The 24,218-nt window shown below is 41.1% G+C and overlaps 1 protein-coding gene across 4 annotated transcripts in view; it reads left to right on the plus strand.

Moving 5' to 3' along the window:
* LOC106561104 (contactin-associated protein-like 4) overlaps nucleotides 1–24,218 on the plus strand; it is a 206,707-nt gene that overhangs the window by 89,150 nt on the left and 93,339 nt on the right. For all 4 annotated transcript variants that reach the window (XM_045688516.1, XM_045688526.1, XM_045688535.1 and 1 more), the window contains 5 exons: nucleotides 10,278–10,459; nucleotides 11,564–11,704; nucleotides 15,796–16,096; nucleotides 16,329–16,478; nucleotides 17,403–17,574. In XM_045688516.1, coding sequence (XP_045544472.1) covers nucleotides 10,278–10,459; nucleotides 11,564–11,704; nucleotides 15,796–16,096; nucleotides 16,329–16,478; nucleotides 17,403–17,574 — 946 coding nt within the window. The remainder of the gene's footprint in view (nucleotides 1–10,277; nucleotides 10,460–11,563; nucleotides 11,705–15,795; nucleotides 16,097–16,328; nucleotides 16,479–17,402; nucleotides 17,575–24,218) is intronic.

Here is a 24,218-nt window from a genome sequence, read left to right on the forward strand (position 1 = left end):
TCTTTATGTCTGAAACACAGGCTTCTAGCGAGGGCAATTTTGGGGCTTCACCATGTTTCATTGAAATGTACAGCTGTGTGTCGTCCGCATAGCAGTGAAATTTAACATTATGTTTTCGAATGACATCCCCAAGAGGTAAAATATATAGTGAAAACAATAGTGGTCCTAAAACGGAACCTTGAGGAACACCGAAATTTACAATTGATTTGTCAGAGGACAAACCATTCACAGAGACAAACTGATATCTTTCCGACAGATAAGATCTAAACCAGGCCAGAACTTGTCCATGTAGACCAATTTGGGTTTCCAATCTCTCCAAAAGAATATGGTGATCGATGGTATCAAAAGCGGCACTAAGATCTAGGAGCACGAGGACAGATGCAGAGCCTCGGTCTGACGTCATTAAAAGGTCATTTACCACCTTCACAAGTGCAGTCTCAGTGCTATGATGGGGTCTAAAACCAGACTGAAGCGTTTCGTATACATTGTTTGTCTTCAGGAAGGCAGTGAGTTGCTGTGCAACAGCTTTTTCAAAAAATTTTTAGAGGAATGGAAGATTCGATATATGCCGATAGTTGTTTTTATAATTTCTGGATCAAGATTCGGCTTTTTCAAGAGAGGCTTTATTACTGCCACTTTTAGTGAGCTTGGTACACATCCGGTGGATAGAGAGCCGTTTATTATGTTCAACATAGGAGGGCCAAGCACAGGAAGCAGCTCTTTCAGTAGTTTAGTTGGAATAGGGTCCAGTATGCAGCTTGAGGGTTTGGAGGCCATGATTATTTTCATCATTGCGTCAAGAGATATAGTACTAAAACACTTTAGTATCTCCCTTGATCCTAGGTCTTGTGTAGACTCAGGACAATGGAGCTTTGGAGGAATACACAGATTTAAAGAGGAGTCTGTAATTTGCTTTCTAATGATCATGATCTTTTCCTCAAAGAAGTTCATAAATGTATTACTGCTGAAGTGAAAGCCATCCTCCATTTGCGAAGGCTGCTTTTTAGTTAGCTTTGCGACAGTATCAAAAAGAAATTTCGGATTGTTCTTATTTTCCTCAATTAAGTTGGAAAAATAGGATGATCGAGCAGCAGTGAGGGCTCTTCGATACTGCACGGTACTGTCTTTCCAAGCTAGTCGGAAGACTTCCAGTTTGGTGTGGCGCCATTTCCGTTCCAATTTTCTGGAAGCTTGCTTCAGAGCTCGTGTATTTTCTGTATACCAGGGAGCTAGTTTCTTATGACAGATGTTTTTAGTTTTTAGGGGTGCAACTGCATCTAGGGTATTGCGCAAGGTTAAATTCCTCGGTTAGGTGGTTAACTGATTTTTGTCCTCTGACGTCCTTGGGTAGGCAGAGGCAGTCTGGAAGGGCATCAAGGAATCTTTGGGTTGTCTGAGAATTTATAGCACGACTTTTAATGCTCCTTGGTTGGGGTCTGAGCAGATTATTTGTTGCAATTGCAAACGTAATAAAATGGTGGTCCGATAGTCCAGGATTATGAGGAAAAACATTTAGATCCACAACATTTATTCCATGGGACAAAACAAGGTCCAGAGTATGACTGTGGCAGTGAGTAGGTCCAGAGACATGTTGGACAAAACCCAGTCGATGATGGCTCCGAAAGCCTTTTGGAGTGGGTCTGTGGACTTTTCCATGTGAATGTTAAAGTCACCAAAAATTAGAATATTATCTGCTATGACTACAAGATCCGATAGGAATTCAGGGAACTCGGTGAGGAACACTGCATATGGCCCAGGAGGCCTGTAAACAGTAGCTATAAAAAGTGAGTGAGTAGGCTGCATAGATTTCATGACTAGAAGCTCAAAAGACGAAAACGTCATTGTTTTTTTTTTGTAAATTGAAATTTGCTATCGTAAATGTTAGCAACACCTCCGCCTTTGCCGGATGCACGGGGGGTATGGTCACTAGTGTAACCAGGGGGTGAGGCCTCATTTAACACAGTAAATTCATCAAGCTTAAGCCATGTTTCAGTCAGGCCAATCACATCAAGATTATTATCAGTGATTAGTTCATTGACTATAACTGCCTTGGAAGTGAGGGATCTAACATTAAGTAACACAATTTTGAGATGTGAGGTATCACAATCTCTTTCAATAATGGCAGGAATGGAGGAGGTCTTTATACTAGTGAGATTGCTAAAGCGAACACCGCCATTTTTAATTTTGCCCAACCTAGATCGAGGCACAGACACGGTCTCAATGGGGAAAGCTGAGCTGACTACGCTGACTGTGCTAGTGGCAGACTCCACTAAGCTGGCAGGCTGGCTAACAGCCTGCTGCCTGGCCTGCACCCTATTTCATTGTGGAGCTAGAGGAGTTAGAGCCCTGTCTATGTTCGTAGATAAGATGAGAGCACCCCTCCAGCTAGGATGGAGTCCGTCACTCCTCAGCAGGCCAGGCTTGGTCCTGTTTGTGGGTGAGTCCCAGAAAGAGGGCCAATTATCTACAAATTCTATCTTTTGGGAGGGGCAGAAAACAGTTTTCAACCAGCGATTGAGTTGTGAGACTCTGCTGTAGAGCTCATCACTCCCCCTAACTGGGAGGGGGCCAGAGACAATTAATCGATGCCGACACATCTTTCTAGCTGATTTACACGCTGAAGCTGTGTTGCGCTTGGTGACCTCTGACTGTTTCATCCTAACATCGTTGGTGACGACGTGGATAACAATATCTCTATACTCTCTACACTCGCCAGTTTTAGCTTTAGCCAGCACCGTCTTTAGATTAGCCTTAACGTCGGTAGCCCTGCCCCCTGGTAAACAGTGTATGATCGCTGGATGATTAGTTTTAAGTCTAATACTGCGGGTAATGGAGTCGCCAATGACTAGGGTTTTCAATTTGTCAGAGCTAATGGTGGGAGCCGTCGGCGTCTCAGACCCCACAACGGGAGGAGTAGAGACCAGAGAAGTCTCGGCCTCCGACTCCGACTCACTTAATGGGGAGAACCGGTTGAAAGTTTCTGTCGGCTGAATAAGCGACACCGGTTGAGCATTCCTACAGCGTTCCCTCCAGAAGCCATGAGAAAGATGTCCGGCTGCGGGGACCGTGCGAGGGGTTTTATACTAACGTTACTATCTGTACTTACTGGTGGCACAGACGCTGTTTCATCCTTTCCTACACTGAAATTACCCTTGCCTAACGATCGCGTCTGAAGCTGGGCTTGCAGCACAGCTATCCTTGCCGTAAGGCGATCGTTCTCCTGTATATTATAAGTACAACGACTGCAATTAGAAGGCATCATGTTAATGTTACTTAGCTTCGGCTGTTTGAAGTCCTGACGAACCATGTCCAGATAAAACCTCCGGGGTGAAAAAGTTGAATGAAAAAAGTTGAGTGAGGGAAAAAGTAAAAATATACGGTAATGAAAAAGTAAAAAACCGTCAAGTAGCAAAGTAAGATCGGCAACAAAACGCACAGCAGCGTAAACAAGTCTGCAAGTTGTGACCGGAAACAGGAAACAGGAAACAGTTACCCGCGATCCTCCCAAATCTCTTTGATACTAGTGGTTGGGGTAAGGAATTAACGTGGGATTGGAGGGGAGGTGGGCGAGGCGGGGATTGGTCCTCTGTTTGATATCAATGCTGGATCAAATTGGCATGATCTCTTGAAATACAGCATGATTTCATTTGACACAGGTGCTCTCTTCTTTTCTCTGTCTGTATCTGTGTCTGTCTATCTGCCTGCCCCCCCCCAACCATCTCTCTCTGGGCCTTGCAGTTCGTAGACTGTGTAATTTAGGTCAGTACCTCTGACTGTGTATTAGCCCTGAAGCTATGGTTCAAACAGCCATTTCACTCGAGTTAAATCCTGAAAAGAAACAGTCCCAATACAGGAAAGCATTGCGATTGAGTCCTCTATACAGGATGGTAAAAGTGCCTTGAAAGCATCAGACATCCAATATGCCATTAGTAACTGGAGCATACTGTACCTCTCGTACCCACAACGTTGATGTATGTCACAATATTACAATAACAATGTAGAGGAGACGGAGATGGTTATCTGGGGGATTGTCCTCCCCTCTCTCTACTGTTATAACTGGTGTCATTCCCCTGTCAAGAAGCTTTCTCTGCACAGTTTCTGTTATCGTGATGGCTAGCTTGAAGTGAAACGCTAGTCTCCTCGTGGTGTCCCCAAAATGGCACTCTATTCCCTATAGTGCACACTGCCCAATGGGCTCTGGTCAAAAGTAGTGCACTATATACGGGATAGGGTGCCATTTGGGATGCAGACCCTGCTCTTTCTCTTTGAGGTAATCAGCGAGTGCCGTTTGTCAGAGTAGTTTTCACCACAAAGGGCCTTGTCATGGCTGTGTGAGGTAGTGTGAGGAGGGATGGCAGGCCATTCTTCCTCCATCCACTCCTCAGTGGATTGGGAAAGGAGAGATTTACAGTGCTGTAGGGGCACACTGCACTTTAAAGCTGTTACTAAACTGGCTCTGGCAGAAACCCGCATAGAGAACTTGTAGAAAACATGTACTACTACTATAGCACCAACTTCATCTGCTCTGTGAGTTACGTTCAAATGCACACTCAAACAAACACATACGTACGTGTTCATACTGTACAGCTTCATTGTGAAATTCCATAAACCCCTACATACCTATTGTCGAGGAAAACAACAAAACCACTCTAGCACTCAAATACATCACTCAAATGCATCATGCCCATACAGACATCATAACACTCAAATACAGTACCCATGTACGAGCGCACACATACACACAGTGTCAACAAAGCTCTGGTCCAAGGCTTTTCTTGAGTCAACACTGTGCAACCAATATGAACCAAGGCTGCAGTGCTCACATTGAAAAACATAGGCAGTTCCACTACCAAGGAACAGACAGACAGTCACAAGCTGTTTGCAGAAACTTCGGAGCTCGTGCGTGAAAATGAATGAAATGAATGGGCTTGCCAAGATTTATGTCCAGTATCCAAAACCATTCCATTTCCTTTGTAGTTTACATTCATCAAAATGTCGGTTTATATTGTGCCCTACTGGCTCATATTTCATCCCAAATCTTAACTGTCAACTGTAATATTTATTGGATGCAAATATACGAGGGTCATTGTGACCTGCTCCAGTGCATTCTGGATGTGGGGTGGTAATTGTATCCAACAGAGTTAAGAATATGTCAGCCGTAAATATTGTAAGGGTACATACTGTAAATGCGTAGAGGTATATTAAGGGTTGTTTTGTAAACTAAAATCTAAAGTGTTTTGCTCTGGCCAATTAAAGGAGTCTTAAAGGAGTCTGGTACATTATTGGTCTAGCCTATACTCCAAAATTAAACACATTTGAGTATGGACTGTCTTATTATGCATACTGGATGGATTGGTTACCTTATGTTAGCTAAAAAATGTCTATCCACCAGTCTGGGACAGAACGTACAGCTCTAGGTCACGTGTCAAACTCATTCCACTGAGGGCCGAGTGTCGGCAGGTTTTTGCTCCACACTTGTCCTTGATTGATTAATTAAGGTCACTAATTAGTAAGGAACTCCCCTCGCCTAGTTGTCTAGGTCTTAATTGAAAGGAAAAAGCAAAAACCCGCAGACACTCAGCCCTCCGTGGAATGAGTTTGAGAATTCAGGTATCCCAAATTAAGCACTGGGTAGCAGGAGGAACAGGGTTGGAGAGCCCATGGCATATAGAGTTTGAGTGGAATATCACCTGTCGCTTAGCGAGATTATGCTCCTCAAACAGTGTTTGATGCATGGGGTGAAATAAGTGTTATATTTATTTCTCAGCTGCTCATATCAAGCACATGCTCCGCTATAAAACCGAAGTAGCCTACCCGGCATCATTGAAAAACGGATCGGGAAAGTGTGCGGCATCCATTCCCTATTCGAGTGCATACAGATTTTTTCCCCTGCCTCTGTTCCTGCCCATTTGATAATGAGACTTTCTACATTTCAACTATTTTAAACAAATTTGACATATTACTAAATACAATATTAAATTGAGAATTATCTGAAGGATGAAAATATGTTCACTTGATGAGAGAACAGCTGTGCAGCCTGAGGCAAGGAACATAGTGCAAGCTTTTTTGTTGTTGTTGATTTTCTCAAATTATCAATAGCCTATAGTCGGATGATGCAGCCCATATATGTTTTGAATTCTAAGACATTCTAAGGTTTGTATCAACTAAAGCTGCTAAATATCTCTAAATCTAGTATATAGGACCTGTTTCAAATTTTCACTTTTATGCTCAACATAGCCACTATATATGCAAACTCGCTCCGGAATGGGGAAAAATATCCTTTTTATTTTATTCAGCTAAGTTAAATTCTATTCTTCTTACTATAAATTCATATAATAGGAAATAATGGCATGAGACTTATAAGCATATCTCTCTGTGTCTTGTATGTTTTCAAGTCAACCAGCGTTTTTCCCATTCTCCTGCTTTTTGCATTCTCCTTTTTCTAGTCCTCACGGTTTTGACCCTTGCCTGTTTCTGGACTTTGTACCCGCCTGCCTGACCATTCTGCCTGCCTTGACCACGAGCCTGTCTGCCACTCTGTACCTCCTGGACTCTGATCTGGTTTTGACCTTTTTGTCTGTCCCCGACCATTCTCTTGCCTACCCCTTTGGATTAATAAACATTGTAAGACTCCAACCATCTGCCTCCTGTGTCTGCATTTGGGTCTCGCCTTGTACCTTGATGATATATTTGCTTTTGTAAATCTAGATATTATTTAAAATCTATTTTCCTTAATTATTTTCCCCTAATCCTAGCTCAGTATCTGCTGTATCGCCCATATAATGTTTTGTAAATATATTTTCCTTTATTATTTTCCCCTAACCCTACCACCCCTCCCTAATTGGAGTAAATGAATGGATAAACAATTCTTAGGCTTCTACATCCAGCTTATACATACCCTATACATTTTACAGACAGGATACTTTACATTAGTTATCTTTTGTTTGTTTTTAGTCCCAGCCTTCAGATACCCTCAACCCCTCCCATCTATCTCTGAAGACCATCCAGTTTTCTATCTGCCATATATTTTTCCACTGTGTTGTGACGTTTCACAAAAGTTCTGAACCTTTCTATTCTCATAGTTTCTACTGATTGTAAATTAAAGACACAACATTTTGCTAAGAGTATTATTATATTATTGATCAATTGACTATGACTTTCAAATCACCCAGCAGTGCCATTTGCAAAGTTAGCGCCAAGTAAATGTTGCAGTTTTTCAGACATTCCTGAACCTGCGACCAAAAACAAGTTACATATGGAAAGTACCAAAACAAGTGATCTAATGATTCTGCAGAGCTGCGATGGTTGTACCCTTCATATATTATATTGGTTGCAAGAATTTTGTATAATTTAAATTGAAGAATTCTAAGTTTTGAATCCGGCGTGGTTTTGTGGTACATCGAAAATCTATTCCCAAACTATTTTGAAACCTGTATGGTGCAGCTGTCAATTTTTTGGTCCTTAAATAAAACTGGTATACTTTTTATTTTTCACAATTTTCTATAGCCAATTTTGGTATTCAATGCAGGGCCGACAGACAAGTTCCTTACCTTTCTCCCCTTTCCACTTGCCTCCTCCATTTTTGCGGTAATGCTGCCATCAGTTGGTTATAATTTTGAGACCGGCAGTCTATAAACCTAAGTCAGAGCAATTATATGGCAACAAGCCTTGCCCTCATCATTCTTAAGGACTTTAACCTTTCTGTCAATGATACATGTAGACCAGAGGAGGCTGGTGGGAGGAGCCCATCCTCCTATAGCTCCTTCCACCAGCCTCTGATGTAGACCTGCAGGATTATGTTCCTGCTGTAGCAAACTGTCTCAAATTAAGATCCTACATCTGAATTTGAGCCAGTTTGCTACAGCAGGAAAAGAATCATGCAGCAACAGGAAATTTGAATTATTATGTGGATTACAATTAATGGACATTTGTGTAGGTGTTGATACATTTTTCGTTAGGGAAAATCAAGTCTGACATTTCTAAGTGGAAATTACAAACTTTAGAAGCCTTTTTGAAACACAAATACACTACAAGTTTGCATTTCCTGCTTTGCAGGAACATTCTCAGCAACAAAAGATCAAATTAAGATCCTACATCTGTAGATATGATTATTTATTGCCCTAATTGGTAATCTGATTTAAAGTTGCAGCAAACAACGGTAACATAATTGCATAAATACAATTAAATTATGCTCTTTTCAGAGAGTATTCCAGTTTATTCTCCAGAAAATATAATGACATTATATGAACCAGATCTTTCAGACACAAAGCATTCGCAACCCCATCAGTGGAGAGCTATGGCTTTTATGGTTGCCTCTTTATATAAGACCTCTGCATTTCCTTGGTCAACAGCAGACATATACAGGTAACTGATAAAATATTGTAAACACTTGAGTAAATGAGGGATACAAAGTATATTTAATGCAGGTGCTTCCACACAGGTGTGGATCCTGAGTTAATTAAGCAATTAACATCCCATTATGCTTAGGGTTATTCTTTTGGCCATTATTTTGGCTACCATGGCTATGCCCCCATAGGATGACAATGCCTCCACCCACAGGATACGAGTGGTACCCGAATGATTTGATGAGCAGAAAAATTATGTTAACCAATAAAACAATTTAACCCTTATGGGACATTCTGGAGCAGTGCCTGAGACAGCGTTTTCCCATCAACAAAATTTATTCTGGAATTTATCTTTGAAAAATGGTTTCTCATCCCCCCAATAGAGTTCCCGACACTTGTAGAATCTATGCCAAGGTGCTTTTCAGGCTTGTGGGTGCCCAACACCATATTAAGACACTTTATGTTGATGTTTCCTTTATTTTAGCTCTTACCTGAATATAAAAAGGATGTTTTCAGATGGGCATCTCGACAAATGACTTTGTGTAGAATATATAATATGTATAGAGATGCTGTACCTTGCTGTGTGCTCGTTGTCATCTATTTTTCTATTTCTATTCCCAAAATGTCTTCTTTAACATCACTGTACCCGAGCAGAACTTCACCAGCATGGTTTATTTAAATGTTGTGTCTCAAATGGGTCTTGGTCAAAAGTAGTGCACTATATAGGTATAGGGTACCATTTGGGATGTATCCTGGGTTTTGGAAGTCCTGTTTATAACAACACTGCTCTTAATTACAAAGTTATCCGTCCTTAGATCTTGGCACTGTGAGATAGCGACAACCTCGTCCAATCTTACCCTCTGAAACATTGATCACGAGGAGAGTTGTTAAAGTTTGACACCAGAGCAAAATAATGTATTTTTAAGACTCTAACTCTGCCAGGAGACTCCTCCCTCACATCTGCTCATGCGGATTAGTTATGGGCCTTAGAGCACCCTACTCCCTATGTACAGTAGTGCACTACTTTTGACCAGAGCTCTATTGGCCCTGGTCTAAAGTAATGCATTAAATAGTGAATAGGGCTATTTGGGAGGCACCCTAGGTATAGGCTAAACTGTCTTGGTGACGAAATAAGTTCGCAGCTCAGTTAATCAATACCAATAAACTGATATTTATTTGTTTGTCAGGCTTGCCCTCAAAACATCTTAATCGTGCCCCATCCCCATCTCTTCTCAACTAATCTGACATCATACAAATGACATCTACATAATTAATGTATTAAAGTGACACACATTCGTAATTTCCAGAGGTCCGTGCAGCATGCAATCTCTGTTAATGATGTTGTTGCCTCTGTTTGATTCTCAAATGGCACCCTATTCCCTATGTAGTGCACTTGTTTTGACCAGGGCCCATAGGGCTATGGTCAAAATTAGTGCACTATGTAGGGACTAGGGTGCCATTTGGGATGCAAACAAATCTCCTGTCTGAGGTTCAATTAACTATCTATTGTAGTTTAAAACATTGAAACACTGAGCCCTCAAGACATTTGCACTATTCAACTGTTTTTCACTGAGTCACTTCGGTTGATTGCTTGGAAGTCATGTTGCTTGATAGGTTGAGTAGTTGACTGGCGCCTCTCTTACTGCTATTAGTATCTCTTGAATATTTCAGTATGTGGTGACCTAAACACTGAAAACCAGTTGTTGCTTGTGGCACTTTACCTGGGAGGACGAGCTCATATTAATAGCTGGAATGGAATGGTATCACACACATCAAAAACATGGGTTCCATGTGTACGATACCATTCTGTTTGTTCCATTCCAGTCATAATTATGAACCATCCTCCCCTCACCAGCCTCCACTGCTGGAAACATTGCTTGTCCTAGAAAGGAAAACACTTTCACTTCTACAAGACTCTCTGTTGTATTCTAGGTAAAAGTGCCTCTCCTGGTCCTGAGAGCCACATGGTCGTGTCACTGGGTAGTCTTCTAGATGACCTGCACTGGCACCATGTAGCCATCGAGCGTGTTAGCGGCCGTGTCAACTTCACTGTGGATAAAAGCACTCAGCAGATCCAGGTCCCTGCAGAGCTCAGTCCTTTTGAGATAAACGAGGTGTGTTGTATGTGACCTGTTCCCCAAGTCATTCCACAGTTACATAGACACACACACACACACACACACACACACACATTCCTGCATTCTCTCATGCTCTCCGAAATAGCATGCTCCATTTGTCTCTAACAGATGTGTTCACAGATACTGTACAACGTACACACACAGGAGACACATACACACAGGATATACACACACACACACACACACAAACAATAAAACATATATGTTTTAGTAATAGAGTTATAGCTTTCTATAACGGATGTCTAATAGCCACTGAATTCCCTACAAGAGTGATTCATCCAAGGCCGTACAAAATAATATTCTAATCAATAACAGTAGCCCCTTCCTGCGGTCAAATTACCAAATTGCCCTCAAGTGGCCTCATGGGAGGAATGTTAACATTTTTCATAATTTCATTAATACATTTTTATTTTATCTTTACGCCCAAAATCCACTATTTCTATGTCAAACAGTTTGGTTATATTTGTCTTCTGTGATGTGTATATAAAGTGTAATATTTGGATTCAAACTCAAAGTTGGATACATTTCAACTCTATCTGACATGGTACAGGTATCTTCTTTCTTTAAGCCCATAACCATGTGTGTGAGGTGTATATTTTTGTTTCAAAGTAGATTCGTTTAAGACTACCAAGAAACACTCTGCGTGCCCCTGATTTAGCCCATTTCAGTAAAAGGTTAACCCGACCTCCATACAATATTTCTAGACTGTTTTTAATAAATGGGTGTTGGAAATAATTTACTATTGAAATTGAAACACAATTCACTTCTGGTCATAGTCTATGTAAGACCTACTGAGACAGTTATGTGTACAGTGTCATTGTTGACCCTACCTGAATACACAAAATGTGATAATTACTTCACTTTACTTTAATGTGATAATTACTTAGTTTACTTTAATGTGATAGTGACTTACTTTACTTGGCCTTTTATTACTTCCTAACTATAGGTCATTGATGAACCACTTCCAATCCTATTCTATCACCACTAGTTCAACATGTTACTATATCATAGTCGCTTGTCATGATAATGTAGGTAAGAACATTTTAGAATGTTAACATTGGCTGGATGTTCTTTCACAAGATAAGCTTTGGTGGCGTCCAGTGCCATGGAACACAGATGGTTCTGTCCAGGAGGAACTTCCATGGGTGTCTTGAGAACCTTCTCTGGAATGAGGTGAACGTGAATGATCTGGCCAAGCAGCACCAGAAGGTCTCCATCACGGTATGTTACCTCAGCCTTGGTCGTATAGTGCAGTGTTTCCCAACTCCAGTCCTCCAGGACCCCCAACAGCACACATTTTTGTTATAGCCCCGGACAAGCACACCTGATTCAATTTGTCAACTAATCATCAAGCTCTCATTGAGTTGTATCAGGTGAGTTTGTCTGGGGCTACAACAAAAATGTGTGCTGTTGGAGGTTCTGGTATAGTGCAAATAGGAAAATGTTTTCAGGTGTGCACTAGTTCAGGTAGTCCCTTTCTGTTGAAAATCAGTTTTCATCTGTTTGGTGTTTAAAGAATACCACCCTGGGGAACCTTGGATGGTTTGTACTGTGCGTATCTTCTGACCTGGTTTCAAGTAGTATTTGTTTTCTTTCAAATACAGTAGTTGACCTTGATTGAGCTTGACTGGCTGTGACATCGGAACAGGTGGAATAGTCCAAAACTGTAAATGTATTTAAAAAAGAGCAGATATTTGAGCCCATGTCAGTTTCTGTGTAGTGATGTGTATATTGAGCAGTATTTTTTTGGAGTTGCATTGGAAAATAACAATATCCTCAACTTTTTATGAGGTTCGGATGGTGCTTCCACCCTGCTTTAACCTGATAAACAATTGTGTATATACTGGACCACTGTTGTAGTCAATACTAGGGCTGGCACCCCCCCAAAAAACTAACAGCTGACTGAAGACGGGACGCTCAGGCATTTTTGCGGTTAAGTCTATTTCTGCCATAACATGGACTCTTAACAACGTGAAGAAACTTTGTTACTCCTTTCTGAAACAAGCAAACAAGTCTTTGGTTTCCCCCACAATGCAGTAGGGCACAGAAATATAATTATTGAAACTGGCTTGGAACCTGTAACCCTGACAATTTGACTGGTAAACTCATGGGTATACTCGCAATGGCTGCCTGGTATTGTGATGCAATCATTTCCATGGTCATGTAGAATGTTTTTTCAAATGATGTTAACTAATGCATTGAATTAGGAGTTAGAATACTTACATTTTATTTAACCTTTATTTTATCTCATACTGAGACCAATGTTTCTTTTACAGATGAGCCCTGAATTACATAAATGACTGAAATTAAACACATCAAAAACAAACACATTCATCAATAATAAGGTCCTTAATCAGCGTTCTGAATTGCCCTAGAGTCACCGGAACATACATTTTTTAAGAACAGTTTGAAGATTGTCCCACAAATAAGGTGCAAAAAAACAAAAAGCTTTTTTACCTAACTCAGTAGAGGCCAAAGTCATTTCCAGAGTTAGCCATCCATTAGACTGGTGTGGTAACGTGTATGTCTGAAGTTTAGTAATGATATTATGGGACTATTTGCAAAAGGGCATTATTAAAAATTATAGTGTTTCAACCTACGTGACATCAAAGAGGGCCTTTCTGATATAGAATGCAATGATGAGTACTAAAATTGTTGTTGGTAATAAAGCGCAGTGCGCTATGATAAACTGCATCTAACGGCTTTAATGATGGGGCAGCTGCGTTCATATAGATGATGTCGCCATAGTCTAGGACCATCAACTGAATAATCTGCTTTCTACTATTTAACAAGATTTCTATAGAAGCCCATTTTTATTCTCAGCTTCTTAACTAACTCATCAATTTGCTTTTTAAAGACAGCTTTTCATCTGTCCAGACGCTCAGATATTTGTAAGCAGGGACACGATCAATATGTACACCATCCAAACTACATATGCTTAAATCATCAGACTTATTTTTATGCGCTCTAGAGAATAAGATATACTTTGTTTTATCGGCATTCAGTACTAATTTAAGGTCAATAAAGTTTTTCTGTAATACAGTGAAGGCAGACTGTAGTTCAGATAGAGCCTGGTCTACCGTGGGGGCAATAGCATACAAAACAGTATCATCGGCATACAATGCAGGTTACAATCTTTTACAGACAAGTCGATATTGTTAATGTAAACATTTAAAAACTACAGGACCCAGAATCGATCCCTGCGGGACACCTTTCATAATATCCAGGCAACCTGATTTAACCTTCTGTCAAGTCATTTTTAAACCAGTTATGTGCAGGCTGATCTAGGCCAATTGAGGGAAGCCTCTGAATTAGCAGTGAGTGATCAACAGTATCGAAAGCCTTTGACAGGTCAATGAATAGGGCAAAATGTTGCCTTTTATCCATACAGTTAACCACATCATTTGTAACTAGGGATGCAGCAAAGATAGTGCTATGACCTAGTCTAAAACCTGACTGATGTTCATTTAGAATAGATTTCAAAGAGTAGAAAGTTCTTAGCTGAGAATTAATCAAGAATTCTAATAATTTAGCTAGGCAATAATGTTTAGAAATAGGCCAATAATTATTTAGTACCGGATATAATCGTCAGGTAAAAAATATGGGTTAATGATTCACCATTCAGTGTGGCAGAGAGCTGCAGCAAAAATGGATCAAGCATATCAGCCCCAGGCATCTAACACATCACAGATACTGTAGTAAATTGTTTAAATTAAAACAAAGATTTACTAGAAGTTGATGGGTTAACCGTTGAGTCAGCTTTAGGCTGATTGACTGACCAGGGTCAATTAAACCACCGTTCAGCAGACTCAAAGATGGAGCTGAAAAAGTAGAGAATGCCAAGAGTGTGCAAAGGGTGGCTACTTTGAAGAATGTCAAATATAAAATATATTTTGATTTGTTTAACACTTTTTTGGTTACTACATGATTCCATATGTAATTTAATAGTTCTGATGTCTTCACTATTATTCTACAATTCTAAAAAATAGTAAAAATACTCTGGAATGAGTAGGTGTGTCCAAACTTTTTCTTAAACAAGATAGTACATCTGTTTCTCAATTGTCTAAAAGATTGCCAGCACATGCAGCCAGGAGCGGAGTAAAAATTAAATAAAGTAAATTTTAAAAAAGTGAATGCTATTCAAACCGTTATTACGTGTGACTGTGTTTATTTGCTGGCCAAATAACGTAATCTAAAATTCTATGACCGTCACAGCCCTACTCAATACAAAAATTGATTATTTTCATATTGATCGGTCCATTAATTAACAAATCCATGATGAGAAGGATATAAGGGAGCAGAGAGTCTTCTTTTGTGGAGCTAAATCCCTCTAGATGGTATTTAGCTTTCTCCTGAACACATTTACCATCTTGTAAATGATTACCTTAACCACTCCAACATGAAGTAGGGAGAAATGAGAAATAATCCATGTGGAAAAGATTTTAGGTTTTGCACTGAAATGAATAAACACCCACAATCTCAGTAGCCAGAGATGAGACATTACCACTTGTTTAAATGTAATAAGGATGTTAATGAGGGTAATGATTTCATAAAAAAAAAAAAAGAAAGACAGCCATCCAAAGGATTATACTTTAAGGACATAACATTTTCTTTGTCATTTTTCTGGGCCTGAAGTTTCTGTTCACTACAGTAGCACACTGTTGCACTTTACACTACATGTGTTGCTGTATATCACTTTGACTGCTACTGTTTCCCTCTTGCAGTTATTGAACAGCAAAGCCAAACTGCTAAAAGATTCCTCCCTGATATCCCTTTGGGCTAGACAGTACTGTAATACATCACTTTTGCTGCCTCAGCAAGAGACCATGAAACCTTCATTTCTACCAGTATCCAACAACAATGGCCAACATACTAGATGTCCAAACCGTACTCTCAGACACACAGACAGCCTGCAGTCATTACTTCAGAAATCTGCATTTAACTTACCTGTTTAAATCATAACTGAACACTTTGCTCACCGTTGTTTTAACTGAAGCAAAACAATGGTTGAGCGCAGCGCTCAGTATGGTTTAGCCAGTTTAGCTTTTAACACCAGTCCTGTTTGTTTGCTCTGCTAATGTCCTGAGACCATGTCACTATAAGTTTGAGGACTCTCATTATGATAATATGTATTATGAATGTCCTCCTTCAGGAAATGTAGCGGATTAGCTAGATCTCTTCTATTGCTATTCCCGATATACTCAGGTCAGATGTCCCTTAGCTTTATTTCACCTTCTCGCTGAGGTCTAATTCATATTTATGTTTTTCATATTTCGATATTATTATCGATTTTTTTTTTTACATTTCTTCAGGGCAATGTGACCTTTACTTGTGCTGAGCCGGTCTCCGTCCCAGTGACGTTCGCTGGCGCCCAGAGTTTCCTCCAGTTTCCGGGTGCAGCTCTACAGCAGAGAGACGCCGGTGGTGGCGGGGTTGCCTTGGTGGCGGTTGGTGTGGCGATCAGCCTGCAGTTCCGGACCTGGAACAGAGCGGGCCTTCTGTTAACCTTTGACCTCCAGCAGCAGGTGGGGAGCCTGTGGCTCTACCTGAGCGAGACCAGAGTCAGGCTGCAGATACACAAGACTGGCAGGATCCTACTGGACGCTGTCACAGGTCAGATCAATAGTAACATCTGGTTGTTGTTTTATTTTTGTTTTCCATGTGCTGTTTCTATTTCAGAGAATAACACAGTCTTATTACCCTAGATAGCTAATGACTGGAAAAGTAAAACAACCTTGTTGCGCCCTAAGACTTTGTTATGCGGAATATCGAGTTATCTGAGAGCAGCTTACTGTTGTGAAACGCTGACTCTGACACATTGTTGTTGTGTCTGTTCTGTCTATAGGGTTTGGTCTGAACGACGGCCAGTGGCATTCAGTAGACCTGACTGCAAGAAGAGGTCGTCTGACCATCACTGTGGATAAAGAGGAAAGCTCCACGGCTCATGCCAGCCCATCTTTCCCTGTGGTATCAGGCAACAACCTCTTCTTTGGAGGTAAGAGAGAGCATCACACTTACATCAGACCCCAAGTTTTTCCTGACGGTCACATGACCTGGAAAAACTCTGGGCCCTAAGTGTAAATACTGCTTGGATTTCCAGGGACTAATCCTAATTGTAGTTAGATAGGCAAGTGTAAATTTGACTACTGTTGGTGCATAAATGTATCAAGATTTGAATTGGACCAGTAGCGTTTGATCTCAGGGCTTAGTGCAAAGAAGCATATAACTTCTTAACCAGACTGCAGGATCTGTCCTCCTCCAATTTAGCTTCCCTTAGAGCAGTGTTTCTCTGTTTGGCTTCTGGGCTGCTCTCTCTGTCCCCCTCTCCTCTCTCCTCTCCTCCTCCTAATCCTCCTCTTCCATCTCTTTAGGTCTTCTCAGTTCTCTCTGTTCTGCTTCTGAGCTGGTCTCTCTGTCCTCCTCTCTTCTCGCCTCTCCTCCTCTTTCTCCTCCTCATCCTCCTTCTCATCTTTAGCGCCCTTCATTTCTCCATCAGTTCTGCTTCTGAGCTGGTCTTTCTTTCCCTCTCCTCGCCTCCTCTCAGCAAAGGCTCTTCAGCAGGCTTGTCATGCCATTTAATTACCTTTAGCCAGCAGTGTAACCAGAGAGCCAGGCAGGCAGGCAGCACCAGCTCGGTGTCCACGGTCTAAACACACTCGAAACCAGGCAGAATAACACTTATGCTTAGAAAATCTCCTGTGTTCAACACTTGGCCTTGAGCTTGAGTTGCACTATATGGTATTTTTTCTAGACAATCATGAATATGCTCTGCTTCGCTACAGTATGAACAATGTACATTCATATAAGATACCACATATCTACGCAATTCTTTATCATGGGGTCTTAATTGCCACCTGTCTTCTGTAAGTCCTACTAGGGAATGGCTATTGATTGATGGCTATCATTTGGTTTAACACAGGTTGCCCGGATAGCAAGAATAACCAGGAGTGCAGAAACCCTTTCAACGTGTTCCAAGGCTGTATGAGACACATCCATGTGGATAATAATGCTGTGGACCTGATCAAGGTGCAACAGATGCTGATAGGAAACTACAGCGACCTGCAGATTGACATGTGTGGAATCATCGACAGGTCAGTACAATAAACCACTCCCTGATTGGATTGTTACTAGGGTTTCAAAACTTTCCCAAAAGGTCCAGGTTTTCCTGAAATTCTGGTTGAAGGATTCACGGATTTCCTGTTTATTCGCTCCTTATTGCAGAAATCTTCTGGAAAACCTAGGCATTTTGGGAAAAGTATCGGCATTTTGCAACCTTAAAAATATTTGTACCTATGCTTTATCTTCCTGGGTTCACACACATACACCCAAACTTAGCCTGATACAACTCGTACAAGGTACACTGACAAACTGAGTGTGTGGACTATTGGATGAAAGCTCCTGATTCAACTTCGTGAGTGTGTATGTTTTGGAAATACTGTATTTGCTAGATGTAGTTCTGTGTTGATTTTAAGAAACTTTTTTCTTCAATAAAGTGATTAGGTTACAGGTTTGGTTTTGCTAGACAGGGAACTCTGTGTGCAGTGTTTGCTTGTCACTCGAACGCTTACTTATTAAATCCTAAGATCTTCTCCTCTGCTTCTTTTGATTGTTTTCTCACCTAACTTTATATGAAGTGGAACCTTTTTTGAGATGAGATGTGCTATTTTGACATTACAATTTATTTACAGTACAACAGTGGAAAGTGAAAGGGAAAGATTACACCACCATGTTGTGTCACACAGATGAGGAATCAGCAGAAGTTACAAGATGGGTCCCATATAAAATATGGAAATATTGACTTATTGTTCAGTGGAGGCCATAGTTTGGAAATAAGCACTGTTACGTTCCCTGCAGAATACGATTTGTTACAATTATGTCATTGCTTCAGCTGCCCTGTCAACTTTATGCTGTAGTTTAGTTTAGAGCGATTGGTTTGTTTCTTATTCCCGTCTCTTCTCTTGTCTTTCCTTGGCTTTACATTGCTATCCGTTTGGTCAGTATCTCCCATCGCCTTCCTCTTATATTGTCATTGCCGTTACGGCCATTATCATCAAAGTCATCATCATCAAAGTCATCATCATTTTTATCCCCCATTATCATTCTTATCATCACCACCATCATACTAGTCATCACCATCACTGCAATCACCCCTCCACTATCACCATCTATCAGTATTGTTATTGTGTGCATCCCAAATGGCACTCTTTTCCCTATATAGTGCACTACTTTTGACCATAGGCCCTGGCCTGGCCACTATATAGGGAATAGGGTGGATGCCATTTGGGATGCAGGCATTGTTATCTTCATCTTAGCCGTAGTTCTTCCCGTTATCCACCATCTATTCCAGATCGCATTTGATATGAAAGAGACGGCGAGTCAAAGCCACCAAAGAGCAGAGCTAATGGATCACTGTCGGCTTCCTCCACACACAAATAGGAAAACAATTAATGGGACAATTATCTACTCTCCTTGTGGCCATACATACACTCACACACAAACACACCGCACACAGTTTTAGCTAAGTCTGTCTGTACTGCTTGTACATAGTCATCAGAGAGAGAGAGAGAGAAATATCTACTGCTTCACTGATTTTAATTGAATATCTGCACGTTTGTAAATGTATCCTATTATTTCATTGTCCCCCACAATGAAATCAGGGAGGGGACTGTGGACCTGTCTCCACGAAAACTTGGGTGAATGATGTATCTTGCCATAGAGATCTGGCATTTACAAAATTACTTTGATTGGCCCCAGGTGTGTGTGTGTGTGTGTGTGTGTGGGGGGGGCACTTTTTAAGGAATTTACGGTGCATACAGAAAGTATTCACACCCCTTGAATTTTTCCACATTTTGTTGTGTTACAGCCTGAATTTAAAATGGAGTAAATTAAGATTATTTCAGTTGCCTAGACACAATACTCGCTTATAAAACGATATTCAGTATATTATAGGGATGTGGTAGCCTAGCCTACTGGTGATGTTAAACAGTTAAACAGTTGAGATCTGATATTCTGCGCAACGCAACTTGAGATGTAGGCCAATGTCATAGGCCAGGGATGGGCAACTTTGATAGGGGTAGGGGCCACAAAAAAATCAGAACTCATCATGAGGGCAGCAGTTGCTCACGTACTGCATACCCAACCAAATATTCCAAGATTTTCATAAAACAGCCTCACATATGTGATCTCTCATTTCTGCACCACAAAATTTTGCGCAAGGCAAAAGAGTAGGCTAAGTGTGCTTCAATTGCTCATTCAGGGCAGAAGACTGCAGGCGTGTAGAGCTACCTGAGTGCACCGGAGCATCGCTCTGCCACTTTTCACAATGGTGCTTGTTTACTAAAGTTAGATCAAAGCTGAATCAATGTCTTGGAAGATCACATAACCAAATATACAGTGTTTTCGGAAAGTATTCAGACCCATTGACTTTTTCCACATTTTGTTATGTTACAACCTTATTCTAAAATGGATTCAACTGTTTTTTCCCCTCATCAATCTACACACAATACTCCATAATGACAAAGCAAAAACAGGTTTTTAGAAATGTCAGAAAATGATTAAAAAATATCGCATTTACATAGGTAATCAGACCCTTTACTCAGTACTTTGTTGAAGCACCTTTGTCAGTGATTACAGCCTCGAGTCTTCTTGGGTACAGCTTGGCACACCCGTATTTGGGGAGTTTCTCCCATTCGTCTCTGCAGATCCTCTCAAGCTCTCTCAGGTTGGATGGGGAGCATCACTGCACAGCTATTTTCAGGTCTCTCCAGAGATGTTTGATTGGGTTCAAGACCGGGCTCTGTCTGGGCCACTCAAGGACATTCAGAGACTTGTCCCGAATCCACTCCTGCGTTGTCTTGGCTGGTGCCAGGTTTCCTCCAGACCTCACGCTTGGCATTCAGGCCAAAGAGCTCAATCTTGGTTTCATCCGACCAGATAATCTTATTTCTCATGTCTGAGAATCCTTTAGATTCCTTTTGGTAAACTCCAAGAGGCTTCCGTCTGGACACTCTACCATAAAGGCCTGATTGATGGAGTGCTGCAGAGATGGTTGTCCTTCTGGAAGGTTCTCCCATCTCCACAGGCGAACTTTGGAGCTCTGTCAGAGTGACCGTCGGGTTCTTGGTCATGTCCCTGACTAAGGCCCTTCTCCCCCGATTGCTCAGTGTGGCCGGGCGGCCAGCTCTAGGAAGAGTCTTGGTCTTTCCCAACTTCTTCCATTTAAGAATGATGGAGGCCATTGTGTTCTTGGAGACCTTCAATGCTGCAGAAATCTTTTGGTATCCTTCCCCAGATCTTTGCCTCAACACAATCCTGTCTCGGAGCTCTACAGACAATTCCTTCGACCTCATGGCTTGGTTTTTCCTCTGCCATGCACTGTAAACTGTGGGACCTTATAAAGACAGGTGTGTGCCTTTCCAAATCATATCCAATCAGTTGAAATTACAACAGGTGGACTCCAATCAGGTTGTAGAAACATCTCAAGGATGATCAATGAAAACAGGATGAACCTGAGCTCAATTTCGAGTCTCATAGCAAAGGGTCTGAATACTTATGTCAATGTAATATATCAGTGTTTTTTTATACATTTGTAAAATTTTCTAAAAACCAATTTTTGCTTTGTCATTATGATGTATTGTGTGGAAATTGATGTGGAAAAACATTTAACGCTGTAACGTAACGAGTTTGAATACTTTCTGAATTCACTGTACCTCTCAGTGAAGTACACTCAAAGTATGTGGACAGCCCTTCAAATGATTGGATTCGGCTATTTCAGCCACACCCGTTGCTAACAGGTGTATAGAATCGAGCACACAGCCTTTCAATCTCCACAGACAGTCAATGGCAGTAGAATGGCCAGTACTGAAGAGCTCAGTGACTTTCAATGTGGCACCGTCATAAGATGCCACCTTTCCAACAAGTCAGTTTGTTACATTTCTGCCCTGCAAGAGTTGCCCCTGTCAACTGTAAGTGCTGTTATTGTGAAGTGGAAATGTCTAGGAGCAAAAACAGCTCAGCTGCGAAGTGGTAGGGCACACAAGCTCACAGAACGCTTCCACCGAGTGGTGTAAAGCTCACCACCATTGGAATCTGGAGCAGTGGAAAAGCCTTCTCTGGAGTGATGAATCACGCTTCACCATCTGGCAATCCGACAGACAAATCTGGGTTTGCGGATATCAGGAGAGCGCTACCTGCCCCAATGCATAGTGCCAACTGTACAGTTTGGTGGAGGAAGAATACTGGTCTGGGGCTGTTTTTCATGGTTCGGGCTAGGCCCCTTAATCTTAACGCTACAGCATACAATGACATTTTAGATGATTCTGTGCTTCCAACTTTGTGGCAACAGTTTGAGAAAGGCCCTTTCCTGTTTCAGCATGACAATGCCCCCGTTTACAAAGCAAGGTCCATACAGAAATGGTTTGTCGAGATTGGTGTACTTGACTGGCCTGCACAGAGCCCTAACCTCAACCCCATCGATCACCTTTGGGATGAATTGGAAGACCGACTGTAAGCTAGGCCTAATCGCCCAACATCAGTGCCCGGCCTCACTAATGCTCTTGTGGCTGAATGCAAGCAAGTCCCCGCAGCAACGTTCTTACATTTAGTGGAAAGCCTTCCCAGAAGAGTGGAGGCTGTTATAGCAGCAAATGGGGGACCAACTCCATATTAATGCCCATGATTTTGGAATGAGATGTTTGACGACAGGTGTTCACATACAATGGCAACCATGCACAACATACTTGTATGACTGTGTATTTTTATATACCACTCAGTGAAATACCTGTACGATATTTATAGTAAGGTGTACTTGGAGAAAATCGGAACTCACTAAAAGGAAAATGGATGGCCCTCCTTTCAGTAATATATATTTTATCCGACCGTCCCTAAACACTTGAAAAAAAACAAGTGACCATCCCCTATACCCAAAATAATAATTAAAACATAAAGTGGATAGCAGAGAACATGCCTACCATTAACCCTCACTTATAGGACAGACCAGAGCAAACGTGTAAACATTACATGGCAAAGTGGCAATTCGTATAGTGCTTAGAGCTGCTGGCCAGAAGTTTGTGGGTTGGCAGACCACCATGGACAAGGGTAGGGGTAAAAATATCTTCTTTAAAAAAACATTGCATGAATCTATCATTGCATTTGTGGGTCCGAGAAAAAGTAGCCTTTTATAAACGCATTATATATCTCCTTGACTATAAAAGGTTGTAGCTCAACCTCTGAATGTCATAGAGATGGCCCAAATATATCCCCATATGCATCAGAGTCACGTCTTTCTCGGGTACTTTGTTTATAGCAAAAAGCATTGCGGACTAAAGCGGTGTTATAGATTGCTTTGTATAATCTGCTCCTTTTTTATTATCTTAAATGTTATACTTACAAGGGTTAGGCCTATGCTTTTTGCCATTTTATTTAACAAAAGGTATGGCGTACCCTCACATACCCCTTTCAAATTGAGCCCTGGTTTTAACTTAACACACCAAGCTCTTCACTGACACAGAGGTATTTAAAGAGTCCATGGTGGGTGGAGGAATTGGCTGACAAATCTATGGATAGCAGCCTATAATTTTGTAGGTCAAACGGGTAGGCCTACCTCTTGTTTCTTAAATAGGAAGAAATCGGCTCCAACACAAAGTCCTCTTGTTGTTAGTAAAGCCTAATTAAAATGAACACTCTTCAAATTAATTACACCTTCTCTAATTAGCGTCCACGTTCTGTAAATTTCAAACCGTCCCTTATGTGTTAGTAAACAGGCAGTCAGAGAGGGTTTGGGATTTTCTTTTTTCACTGGACAGAATCACATAGCAAAAACGTTTACAGCCAGCAGAAATAAAGTTGGCATCTTCTAACTCCATTTAACAGACATGACTGTGGTGTAATGTTAGGGGGGGTGAAATTATTTACTGATATCCACAGCTTTCTTCTCATTTCAGTGGAACTTATTACATCTGCAGGCGTGTGTGTGTGTTGGCACGTGCGAATGTGCGCATGTTTGTGTGTCAGCTGTAGAGAAACCGACAGAGTCTAACAGATAGGTAGAAAAAAAATTACAAAATGCAAAGGTACTGTGCATATCAATCAAATTATGTTCAACCATATCTAATGAGTGCCACACATTTCAGTACTACATATTAAACATTAGTAAAATTGTTAGATTCAAACACGAAGGACCTCTTTCCCAGACACAGACTACAACTTATTGTGTTGCCTTAAAAGCATTTTCAATGGACCTTCTCAGCTGAGCATGTGTCACGTCCTGACCAGTAAAAGGGGTTATTGTAGTTTGATCAGGGCGTGGCAGGGGGTGTTTGTTTTGTGTGTTTCGGGGTTTTTGATTTATGTTCTATATTTTCTATTTCTATGTTTATTCTAGTTTTCTATTTCTATGTTGTGTTTTTCAATGACCTCCCATTAGAGGCAGCTGGTTGTCGATGTCTCTAATTGGAGGCCATATTTAAGTGTGTTCATTTTTCACTTGTGTTGGTGGGTGGTTGTTTCCAATATAGTCTGTGCACCTTATTGGACTGTTTTTGTCGTTTGTTTTGTTTAAGTGTTTTTCCTTTAATAAATAAGAAGATGAGCACTTTACCCGCTGCATTTTGGTCCACTCCTTACGACGTCCGTTACAGCATGCCTATCAGTCCAGGAGAAAGCTTAGACCTGGATTTAATCAGATCGAGCATTAACCGGTGTTGGCCGACATTCGCATAGCAGATGTTTGGCGGTG

Source organism: Salmo salar, chromosome ssa01 (assembly GCF_905237065.1).
Source record: "Salmo salar chromosome ssa01, Ssal_v3.1, whole genome shotgun sequence".
In the NCBI taxonomy this organism is placed as follows: domain Eukaryota; kingdom Metazoa; phylum Chordata; class Actinopteri; order Salmoniformes; family Salmonidae; genus Salmo; species Salmo salar.